General features: G+C 48.7%; 1 protein-coding gene across 9 annotated transcripts in view; it reads left to right on the top strand.

The window, feature by feature from the left end:
- The first annotated feature begins 270 nt into the window (after window positions 1-270).
- Window positions 271-19,359, top strand: part of LOC129037812 (uncharacterized protein C6orf136) — a 29,778-nt gene continuing 10,689 nt past the window's right edge. For 2 of the 9 annotated variants that reach the window (XM_054489962.2, XM_063665976.1), the window contains exons 1-9: window positions 434-580; window positions 1,048-1,108; window positions 1,224-1,315; window positions 1,439-1,499; window positions 1,620-1,733; window positions 1,917-2,018; window positions 17,450-17,495; window positions 17,610-17,678; window positions 19,241-19,312. In XM_054489962.2, coding sequence (XP_054345937.2) covers window positions 474-580; window positions 1,048-1,108; window positions 1,224-1,315; window positions 1,439-1,499; window positions 1,620-1,733; window positions 1,917-2,018; window positions 17,450-17,495; window positions 17,610-17,678; window positions 19,241-19,312 — 724 coding nt within the window. In that variant the 5' untranslated portion in view covers window positions 434-473. The other 7 variants (XM_063665972.1, XM_063665978.1, XM_063665975.1 and 4 more) reach the window with 6 other exon arrangements.

Consider the following 19,359-nt stretch of genomic DNA (forward strand, 5'->3'; position numbering starts at 1 on the left):
AATGCCATTAGTGGGGGTGGGCTGAGTGATGTTCTTTTCATATAGGCAATTGGGTGATGCTGTGGGGAGATAAGTGGTCAGGCTAAGCCAGCCTTGCCAGTGACGCCTGGGACTAGAAGCCGGGGATGGGCAGCTTTGCCACTCTGTCAAGATGCCTTTGTGGGCCCCCATTCTACATTCACAGCGTGGCCCACTGTTCACTGAGGGGTTAAAAGGTTGGATAGTGAGACATTGGGCCAAGGAAGACTACGTTGCCATGGCACTCACTGCCGTGGGATGCAGGGATGGAAAGGAGTGGCACTGCTAGGGGCACAGCTGGTTTGGCAAGAAAAACGGCCCTGTCAGCTGCCAGGACGCTAGGGGCAAGGTCTACAGGCGGGGCTCCTGGAAATAAAGACTCCGAGAGGCGGTGCGGCGAGGGGAGGGGCGGAAGTGACGTCGTGTGGGGCGGGTCCGACCGCGCACAATGGGCCATGGAGTTCCCGTTCGATGTGGACGCGCTGTTCCCGGAGCGGATCACGGTGCTGGACCAGCACCTGAGGCCACCAGCCCGCCGACCCGGAACCACAACGCCAGCCCGGTGACAGCTCAAACCCACCCCCTGGCCCTTTTCTCCCGGTTCTTCTCCAAACCTGGTCCAGGCACCACGCCCCCTTCTCACTGACTAGTGATCTCCCCTTTTGATGTCCTGGCCTGCCTTTTTGGTGACCTCTGACCCTGGGCCTAGTGGGATTGATCAGCACTTGGATCTGTGACCTTTCACCCCGGTCCCAAAATGTCCCAATCAAAGGATGTGGTTGACCCGGCCTTTCTGCTTCCTCACAATAACCTTAAGGGAGGAGGGAGGGTACCACCTTGAAAGGTGTGACGGAAGTTTGGGTTTCAGAAGGATGGGGTGGGAAATCAGATTGGAAGACTCCCAGGCAAAGGCAGGGAGCCTTCAGTGTTAAACCTGGGTTGGAGTTGTGGCCCGGGTTCCCAGGACTGACTGCCTAGGACCCGCTGATTCAGTGAGTATCTGACTCTTTATTTCTTCTCTTTCTCTAGTGTTGATCTACAGCAGCAAATTATGACCATTATAGATGAACTGGGCAAGGCTTCTGCCAAGGTACTGGAGAGTTTTTCAATGTAGCAAAGGGAGGACCTCTGTGGGGATGGTATATAAGGGAGGCCTGGATCCTTTGGAGAGACTTGCAGAAAGTCTGACTTAATCTTCCCTGCAGGCCCAGAATCTTTCCGCTCCCATCACTAGTGCATCAAGGATGCAGAGTAACCGCCATGTTGTTTATATTCTCAAAGACAGTTCAGCCCGACCGTGAGTGCCACATGCTCTTCCATCCCATACTTAATTCCTTCCTCCCTCAGCCCTTCCCCCATCTTTGACTATCTTTTGCAGATAGATACCACTAGCCTGTTCATTATTTTCCCCATCCTACAGGGCTGGAAAAGGAGCCATTATTGGTTTCATCAAAGTTGGATACAAGAAGCTCTTTGTACTGGTGAGTGTTATTGGAAGCTAGGAGTCCGTATACCTTCGTTTCTGAGAACAAAAGTGCTGGAGGTTAGGGGGCAGCAGAGATGCTGGGGGTCCTAAAACATTTTTATTGTTTCTCTCTTAGGATGATCGTGAGGCTCATAATGAGGTAGAACCACTTTGCATCCTGGACTTTTACATCCATGAGTCTGTGCAACGCCATGGCCATGGGCGAGAACTCTTCCAGTATATGTTGCAGGTATCACTTACCTCTTCACTGGTTCATCCAAACTAGGGGCTGCTTTGCCCTGAGCCCTTCTAGAAGCCCTGCCTCCCACCCCCCATGTTCCCATGTCATCCTATTCCCTTCCCAGGCTTCTGGCTTCCTGTTGGCATGCTTTCCCCATACTTCCTCCTACCCTGAGTCTCCTGTTCCCTGCAGAAGGAGCGAGTGGAACCGCACCAACTGGCGATTGACCGACCCTCACAGAAGCTGCTGAAATTCCTGAATAAGCACTACAATCTGGAGACCACAGTCCCACAGGTTAGAGGTTTCAGAGAATAGATCCCCACTGAGCATTCCCATTGAATTTATTTGTTATTTATGGCAAAGAAGTAGTGACTTATTTCCTATCATATAGGTTTCATTTTCTACAACCGGGCTCTTTCTTTGTCTTGTGGTACCATCTCTCATCCTGTAGTGACTTCCTTCTCATCTATTTTGATTTTTTTTTTTGAGACGGAGTCTCGCTGTGTCGCCCAGGCTGGAGTACAGTGGCGCAATCTCGGCTCACTGCAACCTCCGCTTCCTGGTTTCAAGCGATTCTCCTGCCTCAGCCTCCCGAGTAGCTGGGACTACAGGCACCCACCACCACACCCAGCTAATTTTTATATTTTTAGTAGAAATGGAGTTTCACCATATTGGCCAGGCTGGTCTCAAACTCCTGACCTTGTAATCTGCCCGCCTTGGCCTCCCAAAATGCTGAGATTACAGGTGTGAGCCACCGCATCTGACTTTTTTTTTTTTTTTTAAAGCAGAGTCTCCTGCTGTTGCCTAAGCTGGAGTGCTATGGCAGGATCTTGGCTCACTGCAGCCCAACCTTCTGGGCTCAAGCGATACTCCTCCCTCAGCCTCCTGAGTAGCTGAGACTACAGGCATGCACCACCATGCCTGGCTAATTTTTTATTTTTTGTAGAGATGAGGTCTTGCTATGTTGCACTGGGTGGTCTTGAACTTCTGGCTCAGGAGATCCACCTGCCTCAGCCTCCCAAAGTGCTAGGATTATAGGCGTGAGCCACTGTACCCAGACTTATTTTGATTCTTTACCACAAGTTGTTTCCTACACCTAATTTTTCTTTTTTTTCTTTTTTCTTTTTTTTTTTGGTGAGATGTAGCCTTGCTCCATCATCCAGGCTGGATTGCAGTGGCGTGATCACAGCTCACTGCAACCTCCGCCTCCAGGGTTCAAGTGATTCTTGTGCCTCAGCCTCCCGAGTAGTAGGGATTACAGGCAAGTGCCACCATGCCCGGCTAATTTTTGTATTTTTAGTAGAGATGGGGTTTCACCATGTTGGACAGACTGGTCTTGAACTCATGGCCTCAAGTGATGTGCCCACCTCGGCCTCCCAAAAGTGCTGGGATTACAGGCGTGAGCCACCGCACCTGACCCTTACACCTAAATTTTTTTTTTTGAGACAGAGTCGCTCTGTCGCCCAGGCTGGAGTGCAGTGGCACAATCTCAGCTCACCGCAAGCTCCGCCTCCCAGGTTCACGCCATTCTCCTGCCTCAGCCTTCCCGAGTAGCTGGGACTACAGGCGCCCACCACCACACCCAGCTAATTTTTTGTATTTTTAGTAGAGATGGGGTTTCACCATGTTAGCCAGGATGGTCTAGATCTCCTGACCTTGTGATCTGCCCACCTCGGCCTCCCAAAGTGCTGGGATTACAGGCGTGAGCCACCGTGCCTGACCCCTTATGCCTAATTTTCAACCCAAACATAGCCAACTCATTTTCACCTCCTTGTTTTCACGTAGTTCATTACTCATCTGGTCAGTCAGTATTTATTAAGGGTCCAGAATAATATGCATACCCTGTCCTCATGGAGCTTTGGCCTAATATAGGGAAGGAGGTCTTGTTTATAACTAAGTGCAGCAAAATGTTACTAATGCTACCCATTCATCCAATAAACATTGAGTGCCTGGCAGTGTTCTGGGCACTAGGAATGGTTTACTTAATGAAACAAACAACAGCCTGGGCAACATAGCAAAACTCTGTCTCTACAAAAAATACAAAAAAAAATTAGCCAGGCGTGGTGGCACGAGCCTGTAGTCCCAGCTACTTGGGAGGCTGAAATGGGAGAATCACTTGAGCCTGGGAGGCAGAGGTTGCAGTGAGCCAAGATCGCGCCACTGCACTATAGCCTGGGCAACAGAGAGAGACCCTGTCTCCAAAAATGAAAACAAAAACACAAAAAAAGGCCAGGTGCACTGCGGTGGCCCACGCCCATAATCCCAGCACTTTGGGAGGCTGACGTGGGCGAATCACTTGAGGTCAGGAGTTAGAGACCAGCCTGGTCAACATGGTAAAACCCCGTCTCTATTAAAAATACAAAAATTAGCAGGGCATGGTGGCGGGTACCTGTAATCCCAGCTACCCAGGAGGCTGAGGCAGGAGAATCACTTGAACCTGGGAGGCAGAGGTTGCAGTGAACCAAGATTGCACCACTGCACTCCAGCCTGAGTGACAGAGTGAGGACTCCATCTCAAAAAAGAAAAAGAAAAAGGGCCAGGCATGGTGGCTCATGCCTGTAATCCCCACACTTTGGGAGGCCAAGGCAGGTGGATCACCTGATATCAGGAGTTCGAGATCAGCCTGTGGAACATAGTGAAACCCTGTCTCTACTAAAAATATAAAAATTAACTGGGCATGATGGCGTGCACCTGTAATCCCAGCTACTCGGGAGGCTGAGGCAGGAGAATTGCTTGAACCCCAGAGGCAGAGGTTACACTGAGCCGAAATCCTGCTGCAGCACTCCAGCCTGGGGGACAAAGCAAGACTCTTGTCTCGGAACAAAAAAAAAAAAACAAAAAAAGAAGGAAACAGACAAAAGTCCCTGTCTTAGTGGTGGAGCTTATATTCTAGCTAGAGAGACAAACAAACATAATAAACAATATGGTTAATAAGTGCTCTGGAAAAATGAGAGCAAGTAAGGGTTTGGGAGTACTCAAGTAAGGTGGGGATGGGAGTATGTGGGATTGCAGGTTGAAAGGAGATCATCACTGAGAAAGTGTCATTTGAGCAATAACTGAAAGGAAGTAAGAGTAAAAACCGGCCGGGCGCGGTGGCTCATGCCTGTAATCCTAGCACTTTGGGAGGCCAAGGTGGGCAGATCATGAGGTCAGGAGATCTAGACCATCAACACAGTGAAACCTCGTCTCCACTAAAAAAAATACAAAAAAATTAGCTGGGTGCCTGTAGTCCCAGCTACTCGGGAGGCTGAGGCAGGAGAATGGCGTGAACCCGGGAGGCAGAGCTTGCAGTGAGCCGAGATCGCGCCAATGCACTCCAGCCTGGGTGACAGAGCGAGACTCCGTCTCAAAAAAAAAAAAAAAAAAAAAAGAATAAAAACCTAAAAACCAAGGCTGGGCATGGTGACTTACATCTACAATCCTAGTACTTAGGGAGGCCGAGGTGGGTGGATCACTTAAGCCCAGGAGTTCGAGACTAGCCTAGGCAACATGGTGAAACCCCATCTCTACAAAAAACACAAAAATTAGCCAGGTGTGGTGGCACGCACCTGTGGTCCCAGCTACTTGGGCATCTGAGGCAGGAGGATTGCTTAAGCCCAGGAGGTTGAAGCTGCAGTGAGCCGAGATGGTACCACTGCACTGCAGCCTGGGTAACAAAGTGAGACTCTGTCTCAAAACAAACAAACCAAAAAAAAGAATAAGAGCCAAGAAATATCTGGAAAGAGAGCATCCCAGACAGAAGGTACCACCAGTATATGGCCGTGAGGTGGGAGTGTGCCTGAAGGAGCAAATTGGCTGTGTCCAGAGCAGCCTGAGTCAGCGGAGGAGTATGGTAGGAGATGAGACCAGAGAGGTAATATGGAAGGAAGGGCCTTATAGGCTACTGCAAAGACTGGCTTTTACTTTAAGTAAAAAATAAGATCAGGCCAGGGGTGGTGACTCACACCTGTAATCCCAGCACTTTGGGAGGCCGAGGTAGGTGGATCACCTGAGATCGCTACTGAAAATACCAAAATTAGCTGGGTGTGATGGCAGGTGCCTGTAATCCCAGCTATTTGGGAGTCTGAGGCAGGAGAATCACTAGAACCAGGAGGCGGAGGTTGCAGTGAGCCGCTGAAATTGTACCACTGCAGTCCTGCCCGGGCGACAGAGCAAGACTCCTTCTAAAAAAAAAAAAAAAAAAAAAAAAAAAAAGCGCCAGGCGTGGTATCTCATTCCTGTAATCCCAGCACTTTGGGAGGCCAAGGCAGGCGGATCACAAGGTCAGGAGTTCGAGACCAGCCTGGCCATATGATGAAACCCCATCTCTACTAAAAATACAAAAATTAGCCGGGTGTGGTGGCGGGCACCTGTAGCCCCAGCTACTTGGGAGGCTGAGATAGAAGAATCGCTTGAACCTGGGAGGCAGAGGTTGCAGTGAGCTGAGATCACACTACTGCACTCCAGCCTGGATAACAGAGCTAGACTCCATCAAAGAAAAAAGAAAAATCACTTTGGCTGTGATCTTGATTTTTTCTTTTTTAACAAGATCACTTTGGCTGTTAAGAACAGGCAATAGCCAGGCGCAGTGGCTCATACCTGTAATCCTAGCACTTTGGGAGGCCGAGGCAGGTGGATTGCTTGAGGTCAGGACTTCAAGACCAGTCTGGCCAACATGGTGAAACCCCATCTCTACTAAAAATAGAAAAAAAAATTAGCCAGGTGTGGTGGTGCTCGCCTGTAATCCCAGCTACTCGGGAGACTGAGGCAGGGGAATTGCTTGAACCAGGGAGGTGGAGGTTGCAGTGAGCTGAGATTGTGCCACTGCACTGCACTCTAGCCTGGCGACAGAGTAAGACCCCATATCAAGAAAAAAAAAGAAGGCAATAAGGGAGCAAGAGTAGAAGCAAGTAGACTAATTAGGCAGCAACAATCCTGGCGAAAAATGGTGGTGGCTCAGACCAAGGTGGTAGCTGTAGTGATGGTAAAGAGTGGTCACATTTTAAATATTTTGAAGGTAAAGCAAGTAAGATTTCCTGACAGATTGTATGTGGACAAAGAGGACTTTAGGACAACCCCAAAGCCTGAGCAGCTGGAAGAATGGAGTTGCTTTAACTGAGATGGTAGGTAGACCAGCTTTGGGGGAAATACTAGGAGTACATTTGTAATATGTTAATTGGAGATGTCTGTGATATGTCCAGGTTTGAGTAGACAGTTGGATACTTCCCTGGAGGTCAGGGAGGAGGTTTGGGGAGGAGAGTTTTCAGCATACATCTGGTATTTAAAGCCAAGAGACAAGATGCGATCACCATAGAAAGATTATAGATAGAGAAGCTGCCCCTTTGGGCCCTCTTTAAGAAGTGAGGACCCCCAACTGGCTGCTCTGAAAAGCCATCTTTGCATTGTTCCTGGTTCGGTGTCCTGCTCACCGCAGCCACCTCCGCCATGCACTTCCTCTGCTGCCCCAGAGTCTGGCAGCTTAATCGACATAGTCCCCAAACTCTCACTTTCTTCTTAATCCCTTGCATCGGATCACCGCTGTGCCCCACCATGTCAGAGGCAGTTGTGGACACAAGCTCCGAGATCACCACCAAGGACCTCAAGGAGAAGTTGTGGAGGAGGCAGAAAGTGGAAGGGATGCCCATGCTAACGGGAACGCTAATGAGGAAAATGGGGAGCAGGAGGCTGACAATGAGGTAGATGAAGAAGAGGAACAGGGTGGGGAGAAAGAGGAGAAGGAGGCCAGGCGCGGTGGCTCGCGCCTGTAATCCCAGCACTTTGGGAGGCCGAGGCGGGCGGATCACGAAGTCAGAAGATCGAGACCATCCTGGCTAACACGGTGAAACCCCGTGTCTACTGAAAATACAAAAAATTAGCCGGGCGTGGTGGCGGGAGCCTGTAGTCCCAGCTACTTGGGAGGCTGAGGCAGGAGAATGGCGTGAACCCCGGAGGCAGAGCTTGCAGTGAGCCAAGATCGCGCCACTGCACTCTAGCCTGGGCGACAGAGCGAGACTCCATCTCAAAAACAACAACAACAAAAAGTCTCGTTCTGAGCATTCCAGTAGCTTCTTTAGTGTATGTAGTTAGCTGTACCATAAGTAGTTGGTTTGTGTGAGATGGTTAAAAAGGCCAAAGATAAAATGTTTCATTTATTTGCCTTTTTTATCTATGAAATGGCTGCTTATTTATTTATGTAGGCCTATTTGATGTATGTGTGAAACAATATTGTGCAACAATAAACCCAAATTTTATTTTGCTGAGTTGTTCTAACAGCAACAAAAAGAAGTGAAGAAAGAGAAGACCAGCAAATGCAACCACAGAGTGACTAGTGAAGTAGATGAAAACTGAGGCCAGGTGTGGTGGCTCACACCTGTAATCCCAGCACTTTGGGAGGCCGAGTCGGGTGGATCACCTGAGGTCAGGAGTTCAAGACCAACATGGTGAAACCCCATCTCTACTAAAAATACAAAATTAGCCAGGCGAGGTGGCTCATGCCTGTAATCCCAGCTACTTGGGAGGCTGAGGCAGGAGAATCACTTGAACCTGGGAGGTGGAGGTTGCAGTAAGCTGAGATCATGCCATTGCACTCCAGCCTGGGCAACAAAGCGAAACTCCATCTCAAAAAAAAAAAGAAAAGAAGACTGAAAAGTAAGGTGACCTGAAAGGCCACTGACGAAAGTGTTTCCAGGAGGAAGGAATGGTTTACTGGGTCAAATGCTGCTGATCAAGGAGCACAGAGGTCTGAGAAGTTACCGTTGGATTTTATCTGCCTTAGGCCATTGGTGATCTTAATGAGCAGTTTTGGTGCAGCGGTGTGTGGAAGCCTGGATGCAGTGGGTCTTGTAGACTGAGAAGCTAGGAACACAGCAAGAATAAGCTACTCTTTTAAATCCTGCTTTAAGAGGAATAGAAATAGAGCAAGAGCTGGAGGGTGATGTGGATCAAAAGAGTTGATCTTTTTCAGATGGGAGAACAAATAGCATTAGAATGATTCAGTAGAGAGAAAATATTATTATGTCAGAGAAAGTGGGGAGAACTGTTGAAGTGATGTCATTGAGTGGGCGGCGGGGGCGTTGAGATTTGGTTGACAAGTTAGCCTTGGATAGGAACATGGACAGTTAATCCATTGTAACATGATTTGATAGACGTGATTACAGAGGAGGCATAAGGACATGGATTTGAGTGCTATCTTGGGCTGGGGGTTGGGTAAAGAAAGACGACATGTCTAAACTTAAAAGGCAAGTGTTTGTCAGGTGGGCAAAAGGCTAAAGTGCATTTCATGTAGAGGAACTGGCATGAGCAAAGGCAGAAAGGTATTAAACCACCTTTCAAGCCAGGCGTGGTGGCTCACGCCTGTAATCCCAGCACTTTGGGAGGCCAAGGTAGGCGGATCACAAGGTCAGGAGATCGAGACCATCCTGGCTAACACGGTGAAACCCTGTCTCTACTAAAAATATAAAAAAAATTAGCTGGGCGTGGTGGCGGGCGCCTGTAGTCCCAGCTACTCAGGAGGCTGAGGTGGGAGAATGGCGTGAACCCAGGGGGCGGAGCTTGCAGTGAGCCCAGATCATGCCACTGCACTCCAGCCTGGGCGACAGAGCGAGACACTGTCTCTAAATAAATAAATAAATAAATAAAAATAAACCACCTTTCAGGACACTACAAGCAGTGTGGTGTGGTTGGAGTGCTGGCATGTGCTTGTTGGGGGAGGATGAGGATGGGCTGGTAGACATTACAGCAAGGTCAAGGCAAGGGATAGGCAGGGTCTTCCTACAGTATATTTTTCCATTAAGAGAAAACAGAGAGCAGTGGAAGGAGCACAGTATTTTTTTTTTTTTTTTTTTTGAGATGGAGTCTCAGTCTGTCGCCCAGGCTGGAGTGCAGTGGTGCAATCTCAGCTCACTGGAACTCTGCCTCCTGGGTTCAAGCAATTCTCTTGCCTCAGCCTCCTGAGTAGCTGGAATTAGAGGTGCCCACCACCACACCTGGCTAATTTTTGTGTTGATGAGGTTTCACCATGTTGGCCAGACGTCTCGAACTTCTGACCTCAAGTGATCCGCCCACCTCGGTCTCCCAAAGTGCTACAATTACAGCCGTGAGCCACCATACCCGGCCCTGGAGCACAGTATTCGATATGAAACACATTACCCAGTTAACATGTAAGGCCAGAGCAGTATAGAGTGTAAATAATAACTCACATTTCATGGGCTCTATGTGGTATCTATATGCATCATCTCAGTGGATTCTTGCACATCTTTTTGAGGTAGGTACTATGATTAAACCTATTTTGGGTTTATACAAATTAGTGACTTAACCAAATTCACATAGCCAGTAAATAGTAGAGTCCACATTTGAACCCATAGCCATTTGCACCCTGTGAACTTTTTTTTTTTTTTTCTTTTTGAGGCAAGGTCTTGCTCTGTTGCCTAGGCTGGAGTGCAGTGGCACCATCACGGCTCACTGCAGTCTCTACCTCCTAGGCTCAAGAGATCTTCCCTACCAGCCTGGCCAACATGGCGAAACTCCATCTCTATTAAAAATACAGAAATAAGCCGGGCATGGTGGCATGTGCCTGTAATCCCAGCTACTCAGGAGGCTGAGACAGGAGAAGAGCTTGAACCTGGGAGGTGGAGGTTGCAGGGAGCAGAGATCACACCATTGTACTCCAGCATGGGCGACAGAGTGAGATTCCGTGTTAAAAAAAAAAAGCCGGATGCATTGGCTCGTGCCTGTAACCCCAGCCAGCACTTTGGAAGGCCAAGGCGGGCGGATCACGAGGTCAAGAGATCAAGACCATCCTGGCCAACATGGTGAAAACCTGTCTCTACTGAAAATACAAAAATTAGCTGGGCATGGTGGTGCATGCCTGTAGTCCCAGCTACTCGGGAGGCTGAGGCAGGAGAACCCGGGAGGTGGAGGTTGCAGTGAGCTGAGATCTTGCCACTGCAGTCCAGCCTGGCAACGGAGCGAGACTCCGTCTCAAAAAAGAGATCTTCCCACCTCAACCTCCCAAGTAGCTGGGACTACAGGTGTGAGCCACCATGCCTGGCTAATTTTTTTTTTTTTTTTTTTTTTTGAGATGGAGTCTCACTCTGTCACCCAGGCTGGAGTGCAGTGGCACGAACTCGGCTTACTGCAAGCTCCGCCTCCTGGGTTCACGCCATTCTGCCTCAGCCTCCTGAGTAGCTGGGACTACAGGCGCCCACCACTACGGCCTGCTAATTTTTTGTATTTTTAGTAGAGACAGGGTTTCACCGTGTTAGCCAGGATGGTCTCGATCTCCTGACCTCGTGATCCGCCCGCCTCAGCCTCCCAAAGTGCTGGGATTACAGACTTGAGCCACTGGGCCCGGCCCATGCCTGGCTAATTTTTAAAAATATTTTTGTAGAGATGAGGTCTTGCTATATTGCCTGGGCTGGTCTTGAACTCCTGGGCTCAAGCTATCCACATGAGCCACCATGCCCAGCCCCCATTAAATTTTTTTTTTTGAGATGGAGTCTCACTCTGTCACCCAGACTGAAGTGCAGTGGTGCAATCTCAGCTCACTACAGCCTCTCCCTCCTGAGGTCAATCGATTCTCCTGCCTCAGCCTCCTGAGTAGCTAGGATTACAGGCGCACGTCACCACGCCCAGCTAATTTTTGTATTTTTAGTAGGGACAGGGTCTCGAACTCCTGACCTCAAGTGATCCACCCGCCTTGGCCTCCCAAAGTGTGGGATTACAGGCGTGATCCACCACGCCTGGCCCCCAAGTTGTTTTTTTTTTTTTTGAGATGGAGTCTCAGTCTGTCGCCCAGGCTGGAGTGCAGTGGTGCAATCTCAGCTCACTGGAACTCTGCCTCCTGGGTTCAAGCAATTCTCTTGCCTCAGCCTCCTGAGTAGCTGGAATTAGAGGTGCCCACCACCACACCTGGCTAATTTTTGTGTTGATGAGGTTTCACCATGTTGGCCAGACGTCTCGAACTTCTGACCTCAAGTGATCCGCCCACCTCGGTCTCCCAAAGTGCTACAATTACAGCCGTGAGCCACCATACCCGGCCCTGGAGCACAGTATTCAATATGAAACACATTACCCAGTTAACATGTAAGGCCAGAGCAGTATAGAGTGTAAATAATAACTCACATTTCATGGGCTCTATGTGGTATCTATATGCATCATCTCAGTGGATTCTTGCACATCTTTTTGAGGTAGGTACTATGATTAAACCTATTTTGGGTTTATACAAATTAGTGACTTAACCAAATTCACATAGCCAGTAAATAGTAGAGTCCACATTTGAACCCATAGCCATTTGCACCCTGTGAACTTTTTTTTTTTTTTCTTTTTGAGGCAAGGTCTTGCTCTGTTGCCTAGGCTGGAGTGCAGTGGCACCATCACGGCTCACTGCAGTCTCTACCTCCTAGGCTCAAGAGATCTTCCCTACCAGCCTGGCCAACATGGCGAAACTCCATCTCTATTAAAAATACAGAAATAAGCCGGGCATGGTGGCATGTGCCTGTAATCCCAGCTACTCAGGAGGCTGAGACAGGAGAAGAGCTTGAGACAGGAGAAGAGCTTGAACCTGGGAGGTGGAGGTTGCAGGGAGCAGAGATCACACCATTGTACTCCAGCATGGGCGACAGAGTGAGATTCCGTGTTAAAAAAAAAAAGCCGGATGCATTGGCTCGTGCCTGTAACCCCAGCCAGCACTTTGGAAGGCCAAGGCGGGCGGATCACGAGGTCAAGAGATCAAGACCATCCTGGCCAACATGGTGAAAACCTGTCTCTACTGAAAATACAAAAATTAGCTGGGCATGGTGGTGCATGCCTGTAGTCCCAGCTACTCGGGAGGCTGAGGCAGGAGAACCCGGGAGGTGGAGGTTGCAGTGAGCTGAGATCTTGCCACTGCAGTCCAGCCTGGCAACGGAGCGAGACTCCGTCTCAAAAAAGAGATCTTCCCACCTCAACCTCCCAAGTAGCTGGGACTACAGGTGTGAGCCACCATGCCTGGCTAATTTTTTTTTTTTTTTTTTTTTTTGAGATGGAGTCTCACTCTGTCACCCAGGCTGGAGTGCAGTGGCACGAACTCGGCTTACTGCAAGCTCCGCCTCCTGGGTTCACGCCATTCTGCCTCAGCCTCCTGAGTAGCTGGGACTACAGGCGCCCACCACTACGGCCTGCTAATTTTTTGTATTTTTAGTAGAGACAGGGTTTCACCGTGTTAGCCAGGATGGTCTCGATCTCCTGACCTCGTGATCCGCCCGCCTCAGCCTCCCAAAGTGCTGGGATTACAGACTTGAGCCACTGGGCCCGGCCCATGCCTGGCTAATTTTTAAAAATATTTTTGTAGAGATGAGGTCTTGCTATATTGCCTGGGCTGGTCTTGAACTCCTGGGCTCAAGCTATCCACATGAGCCACCATGCCCAGCCCCCATTAAATTTTTTTTTTTTGAGATGGAGTCTCACTCTGTCACCCAGACTGAAGTGCAGTGGTGCAATCTCAGCTCACTACAGCCTCTCCCTCCTGAGGTCAATCGATTCTCCTGCCTCAGCCTCCTGAGTAGCTAGGATTACAGGCGCACGTCACCACGCCCAGCTAATTTTTGTATTTTTAGTAGGGACAGGGTCTCGAACTCCTGACCTCAAGTGATCCACCCGCCTTGGCCTCCCAAAGTGTGGGATTACAGGCGTGATCCACCACGCCTGGCCCCCAAGTTTTTTTTTTTTTTTTGAGACAGAGTCTCGCTGTGTCGCCCAGGCTAGAGTGCAGTGTTGTGATCTCAGCTCACTGCAAGCTCTCCTCCTGAGTAAACTCTTAATGGCTACACTATTTTCCTGGCTGAAACACTGCGGCTGGAATGAGAAGTCTGAAAGTTGAGGCCCAGCCCTGCCACTTGTAGCTACTTGGCACTGGCCAAGCGAAGCCATGTCTCCAAGGCTGTATTTCCCCCCAACTTCTTTCAAATAGTGACTTCCAGGATTGTTGTGAAGGCCAAATTAAATGTGAAAATATAATGAAGTAACTCTAAAATTAATATTTACTAGTTATCAAAGTAGCATCCTGGCCTCCAGCATGTCTTCCGCTGACTTTCCCCACCCCTTGGAACCATGCTGAATTTTTTATTTTATGTATTTATTTGTTTATTTTTTGAGACGGAGTCTCGTTCTCTTGCCCAGGCTGGAGTGCAGTGGCACAATCTCGGCTCACTGCAACCTCCGCCTCCTGGGTTCAAGCGTTTCTCCTGCCTCAGCCTCCCAAGTAGCTAGGATTACAGGCGCACACTGCCACGCCTGGCTAATTTTTTGTACTTATAGTAGAGACAGGGTTTCACCATCTTAGCCAGACTGGTCTTGAACTCCTGACCTCAAGTGATGCCTGCCTCAGCCTCCCAAAGTGCTGGGATTACAGGTGTGAGCCACTGAACCTGGCCTTTAGCACCTTTTTATGTGCTTATTGGCCATTTGTGTATCTTCTTTAGAGAAAAGTTTATTCAAGTCTTTTGTCTGTTCTTAAATTGTGTTCTTTTTTGTTCTGAGAGTTTTTCATATATTCTAGATAGAAGACACTTATCAGATGTATGAATTGCAAACATTTTCTCCCATTCTGTAGATTGTCTTTTCACTTTCTTTTTTTTTTTTTTTTTTGAGACGGAGTCTCGCTCTGTCGCCCAGGCTGGAGTGCAGTGGCACGATCTCAGCTCACTGCAAGCTCCACCTCCCGGGTTCACGCCATTCTCCTGCCTCAGCCTCCCGAGTAGCTGGGACTACAGGCACCCGCCACCACATCCGGCTAATTTTTTTGTATTTTTAGTAGAGATGGGGTTTTACCGTGTTAGCCAGGATGGTCTCAATCTCCTGACCTCATGATCTGCCTGCCTCGGCCTCCCAAAATGCTGGGATTACAGGCGTGAGCCACCGTGCCCGGCCTGTCTTTTCACTTTCTTAGTGAAAAATGAAGCATAAGATTTTAATTTTATTTATTTATTATTATTTTTTGAGACAGAGTCTTACTTTGTCACCCAGGCTGGAGTACAGTGGCGTGATCTCAGCTCACCGCAACCTCCACCTCCTGGGTCCAAGTGATTCTTCTGCCTCAGCCTCCTGAGTAGCTCGGACTACAGGTGTGCACCACCACGCCCGGCTAATTTTTGTATTTCTAGTAGAGACGGGGTTTCGCCATGTTGGCCAGTCTGGTCTAGAACTCCTGAAAGATTTTTATTTTTATGGAGTACAGTTTATCTTTTTCTTTTGTTTCTTGTGCATTGGTGTCACATTTAAGAAACTTGCCAACTGGGCGCAGTGGCTCATTCCTGTAATCCCAGCAGTTTAGGAGGCTGAGGTGGGCGGATCATGAGGTCAAGAGATCAAGACCATCCTGGCCAACATGTTAAAACTGCGTCTCTACTAAAAATACAAAAAAATAGCTGGGCTTGGTGGCACACGCCTGTAGTCCCAGCTACTCAGGAGGCTGAGGCAGGAGAATCGCTTGAACCCAGGAGGTGGAGGTTGCAGTGAGCCAAGATTGTGCCACTGCACTCCAGCCTGGCGACAGAGCAAGACTCCATCTAAAACAAAAAAAGAAAAAGAAACTTGCCTAACCCAAGGTCAAGAAGACTTCCCCTTTTCATTCTAATAATTCATAATTTTAGCTTTTATTTATTTTATTTATTTATTTATTTATTTTTGAGATGGAGTCTTGCTCTGTGGCCCAGGCTGGAGTGCAATGGCATGATCTCAGGCTCACTGCAACTTCTGCCTCCCAGGCTCAAGCGATTCTAATGCCTGAGCCTCCCAAGTAGCTGGAATTACAGGCATGCACCACCATGCCCAGCTAATTTTTGGATTTTTAGTAGAGATGGGGTTTCACCATGTTGGCCAGACTGGTCTCAGACTTCTGACCTCGTGATCCATCCGCCTCAGCCTCCCAAAGTGCTGGGATTACAGACATGAGCCACCGCACCTGGCCAGTTTTAGCTTTTACATTTAGGTCTTTGATCTCGAGTTAATTTTTGACTATGGTATGAGGTGTAGAGATCCAAATTAATACTCTTGCATGTGGATATTCAGTTGTCCAAGCACCATTTGTTGAAGAGGCTGTTCTTTTCCCATTGAATTGTCTTGGCACCCTTGTCAAAAGTCAATTGACCAGAGACATATGGGTTTATTTCTGGATTCTCAATCCATTCCTTTGATCAATATGTTGATCCTTAGGCCACTACCACAGTTTTGATTACCATAATTTTGTAGTAAGTTTTGAAATCAGGAAGTGTAAATTCTCTAGCTTTGGTTTTTCTTTTTCTTTTTTGAGATGGGATCTCACTCTGTCACCCAGGGTGGAGTGCAGTGCAGTGGAGCAATCTCGGTTCACTGCAACCTCCACCAATCCTCCTACCCCAGCCCCCCAAGCAGCTGGGACCACAGGCATGCGCTACCACTTCTGGCTATTTTTTGTATTTTTGGTAGAGACGGGCTTTACCATGTTTCCCAGGCTGGTCGCAAACTCCTGAGCTCAAACAGTCTGCCTGCCTTGGCCTCCCAGAGTGCTGGGATTACAGGTGTTAGCCACCATTCCTGGTCTGTTCTTTTTCAAGATTGTTTTTGGCTATTTGAGGTCCTCTGCAATTTCTTGTGAACTTTAGGATCAGCCTTTTGGGGTCTGAGTTTTTTATTGAGTCTGTTATCAAAGACAAGAAGGTTGGCTTTTGTTCCTCCCTCTATGATTTTCCTAACATAGGGTTCTGTACCTAAGTGTGTGCTGAGTGGCCAGCAGACAGCTATACAGTCATGTGCTTATCGTGACATTTCAGTCAGTGGCAGACCACGTATGTAACAATGGCCCTATAAGATTATAATACCATATTTTTACTGTACCTTTTCCTTTTTTTTGAGACAGAGTCTCGCTCTGTCACCCGGGCTGCAGTGACACGATCTCGGCTCACTGCAACCTCCGCCTCCCGGGTTCAAGCGATTCTCCTGCCTCAGCCTCCTGAGTAGCTGGGACTACAGGCATGCGCCACTATGCCCAGCTAATTTTTGTATTTTTAGTAGAGATGGGGTTTCACCATGTTGGTTGGCCAGGATGGTCTCGATCTCTTGACCTCGTGATCTGTCCGCCTCAGCCTCCCAAAGTGCTGGGATTACAGGTGTGAGCCACTGCACCTGACCTTTACTGTACCTTTTCTGTGTTTAGGTATGTTTAGATACATCAGCTGAACCATTATGTTAGAATTGCCTACAGCTGGCTGAGCACGGTGGCTCACGTCTATAATCCCAGGACTTTTGGAGGCTGAGGCAGAAGGATCGCATGAGCACAGGAGTTTGAGACTGGCCTGGGCATCATAGTGAGACCCCCATTTCTACAAAAAGCTAAAAAAAAAATTAGTAGCCAGATGTGGTGGCATGCACTTGTGGTCCTAGCTACTTGGGAGGCTGAGGTGGGAGGATCATTTAAGCCCAGGTTGATGCTGCAGTGAGCTGTGATGGCGCCACTGCACTCCAGCCTAGGCAACAGAGCGAGACCCTACCTCTCAAAAAAAAAAAAAAAATTGCCTACAGCATTCAGTACAGTAACATGCTGTACAGGTTTGTAGCCTAGGAGCAATAGGCTGTATGATATAGTCTGGGTGTGTTGTAGGCTATAGTGTCTAGGTTTGTGTAAGCACACTCTGTGATGTTCACACAATGAAATCACCCGATGACGTATTTCTCAGAATGTATCCCCATCGTTAAGTGATGCATGATTGTATTTTGTTTGTTTCATCTTCCAGGTGAACAACTTTGTGATCTTTGAAGGCTTCTTTGCCCATCAACATCGTAAGTTTTTGCACCTTTTGTTGGTCACATAGTCGGGGTGAGGGAAAGGAAAGAGCTGGACTCTTGGTCCTGCCAGCCCCTCACTGAGGGGCCCCGCCGCTTCCTTCCTCACAGGGCCCCCTGCTCCCTCTCTGAGGGCAACTCGACACTCTCGTGCTGCTGCAGTCGATCCCACGCCCGCTGGTAAAGCCTGTATTGAAGGGGTGGAACTGTAGTGCAGTGATGGCTACTTACTCTAGATGCCACGGGGTACAGTGCCATCTGTGGGCAATTTTGGAAAATTCTAAAGCAACCCAAGTCTCCAGCAGTCATGACTGTTTGCCTTTGCCCTCATGGGAGCTCAGTGCATTTTATATTTGGCAAGACTTTTAACTAAGCAAGCTCATTGGGAGCCTGTTTGACAGCTGATATCAATGGACCCTCTTGCTAGTTCAGGTCCGTCAACATAGGCCAGAGTCAGGCTCCTTTGTAAACCCCAGGCTTCTGTCAGCCAGTGAGGGACAGGCTGGTGCAAACAGCCCTTCCATTTGCAGTCACAGAATAGTGACACAAATGGCCCAAAATTTAAATGTTAGTTTTAGAAGATAACACTCAGAATTTATAACATTTCCAACCAGATAATGAAATTGATATGGAGAAACCAAACCTCAGAGGCACTAAAATGCTGTCCAGATTCCCCATCCCATACACACACACACAAACACACTTACTGACAGTCTGAACCCCACTCCTTCCTCTCCCTCACCACCTCCACCTTACCAACTTCTGACAGCTGTACAGTGCTTGCTTGCACAGAAGAGCCCCCTTCCTGAGCTGACTCTGTGGCCAGGAAAGAATGTAACCACCATCCAAAGAGCAGTCTGTAACCAGCTATGAGCATCACAGTGTCAGGCACTGAGAGGCACCTCAACTCGCTTTGGTTTCCAAGGCTTCTCCCATTTAGCTTGTTCAGAAGCACAGGCTGTGAGAGGGACTGAGGGCCAACAAGGATGGTGAGGACTCAGGCCTGCAGGGGAGGGTGCTGTGGATAAAGCTTAAGTGAATTTGCTGAGAAGTCTTTGATTTGCCACACATACATGATGGAGAATCTCTTGAGAGGGAAAGCCAGGAGCAAGTAGAGAAGTGAGGAGGGGGAGGCTGAACTTTGGACATTACATCAGCCTCCTGCTTACTCTGATAGCTCTCTTTCAGATGCCCATATTTATTTTCTCCTCATCCTTTTTTTTTTTAACCCAATAAAACTTCAGTCTCTTCCCATTTTCGTATAGGAAGGAGAGATTCTGCCCTCCTTCCAAACCTCCCCTGACCTCTCCAGAGCAATTCCTGATTAACCAAGGGCTTTGTCCATCTCATCCAGAGGAACCCAGGGTCCTCGTTGGCCCGGCTGGGACCATTCCACTGCCCCAGAATCCCAGGGGGCCGTGACAGCACCCACTGACAGTAAGAGCTCCCTCCCCTTGGCTGCCCTTCTCCTGCATCTCCCAGGCCCCCAGAGTCTCCCCTTCGATCTTTCTCCCTAGCTCTGTGTTTGGCCTACTCCTTCTGGCTCTCCTCAAAAGTGTTCCACATTCCCCTCAAATTCCCTTTTGGTGTGCTGGCATTGCCACGGTGCTGCTCCTGCAAGTTCCCAGGAGGAACTGTGGTGTCAGGGAGCAGAGGTTTGGGGTTGGGGGATAGTGGCTGGGAGGAGGGGTGCAAAGTATGTCTCCTAATGCTTACCCTGCCTATGTCCCCTCCACTACCAGCTCCATCAAGGAAGCTGCCACCCAAGAGAGCAGAGGGAGACATCAAGCCATACTCCTCTAGTGACCGAGAATGTAAGAGGGGCAAGGATGGGGTGTCTGGGCCTGGGGGACCTTAACAC

Source organism: Pongo pygmaeus, chromosome 5 (assembly GCF_028885625.2).
Source record: "Pongo pygmaeus isolate AG05252 chromosome 5, NHGRI_mPonPyg2-v2.0_pri, whole genome shotgun sequence".
Classification (NCBI taxonomy): Eukaryota; Metazoa; Chordata; class Mammalia; order Primates; family Hominidae; genus Pongo; species Pongo pygmaeus.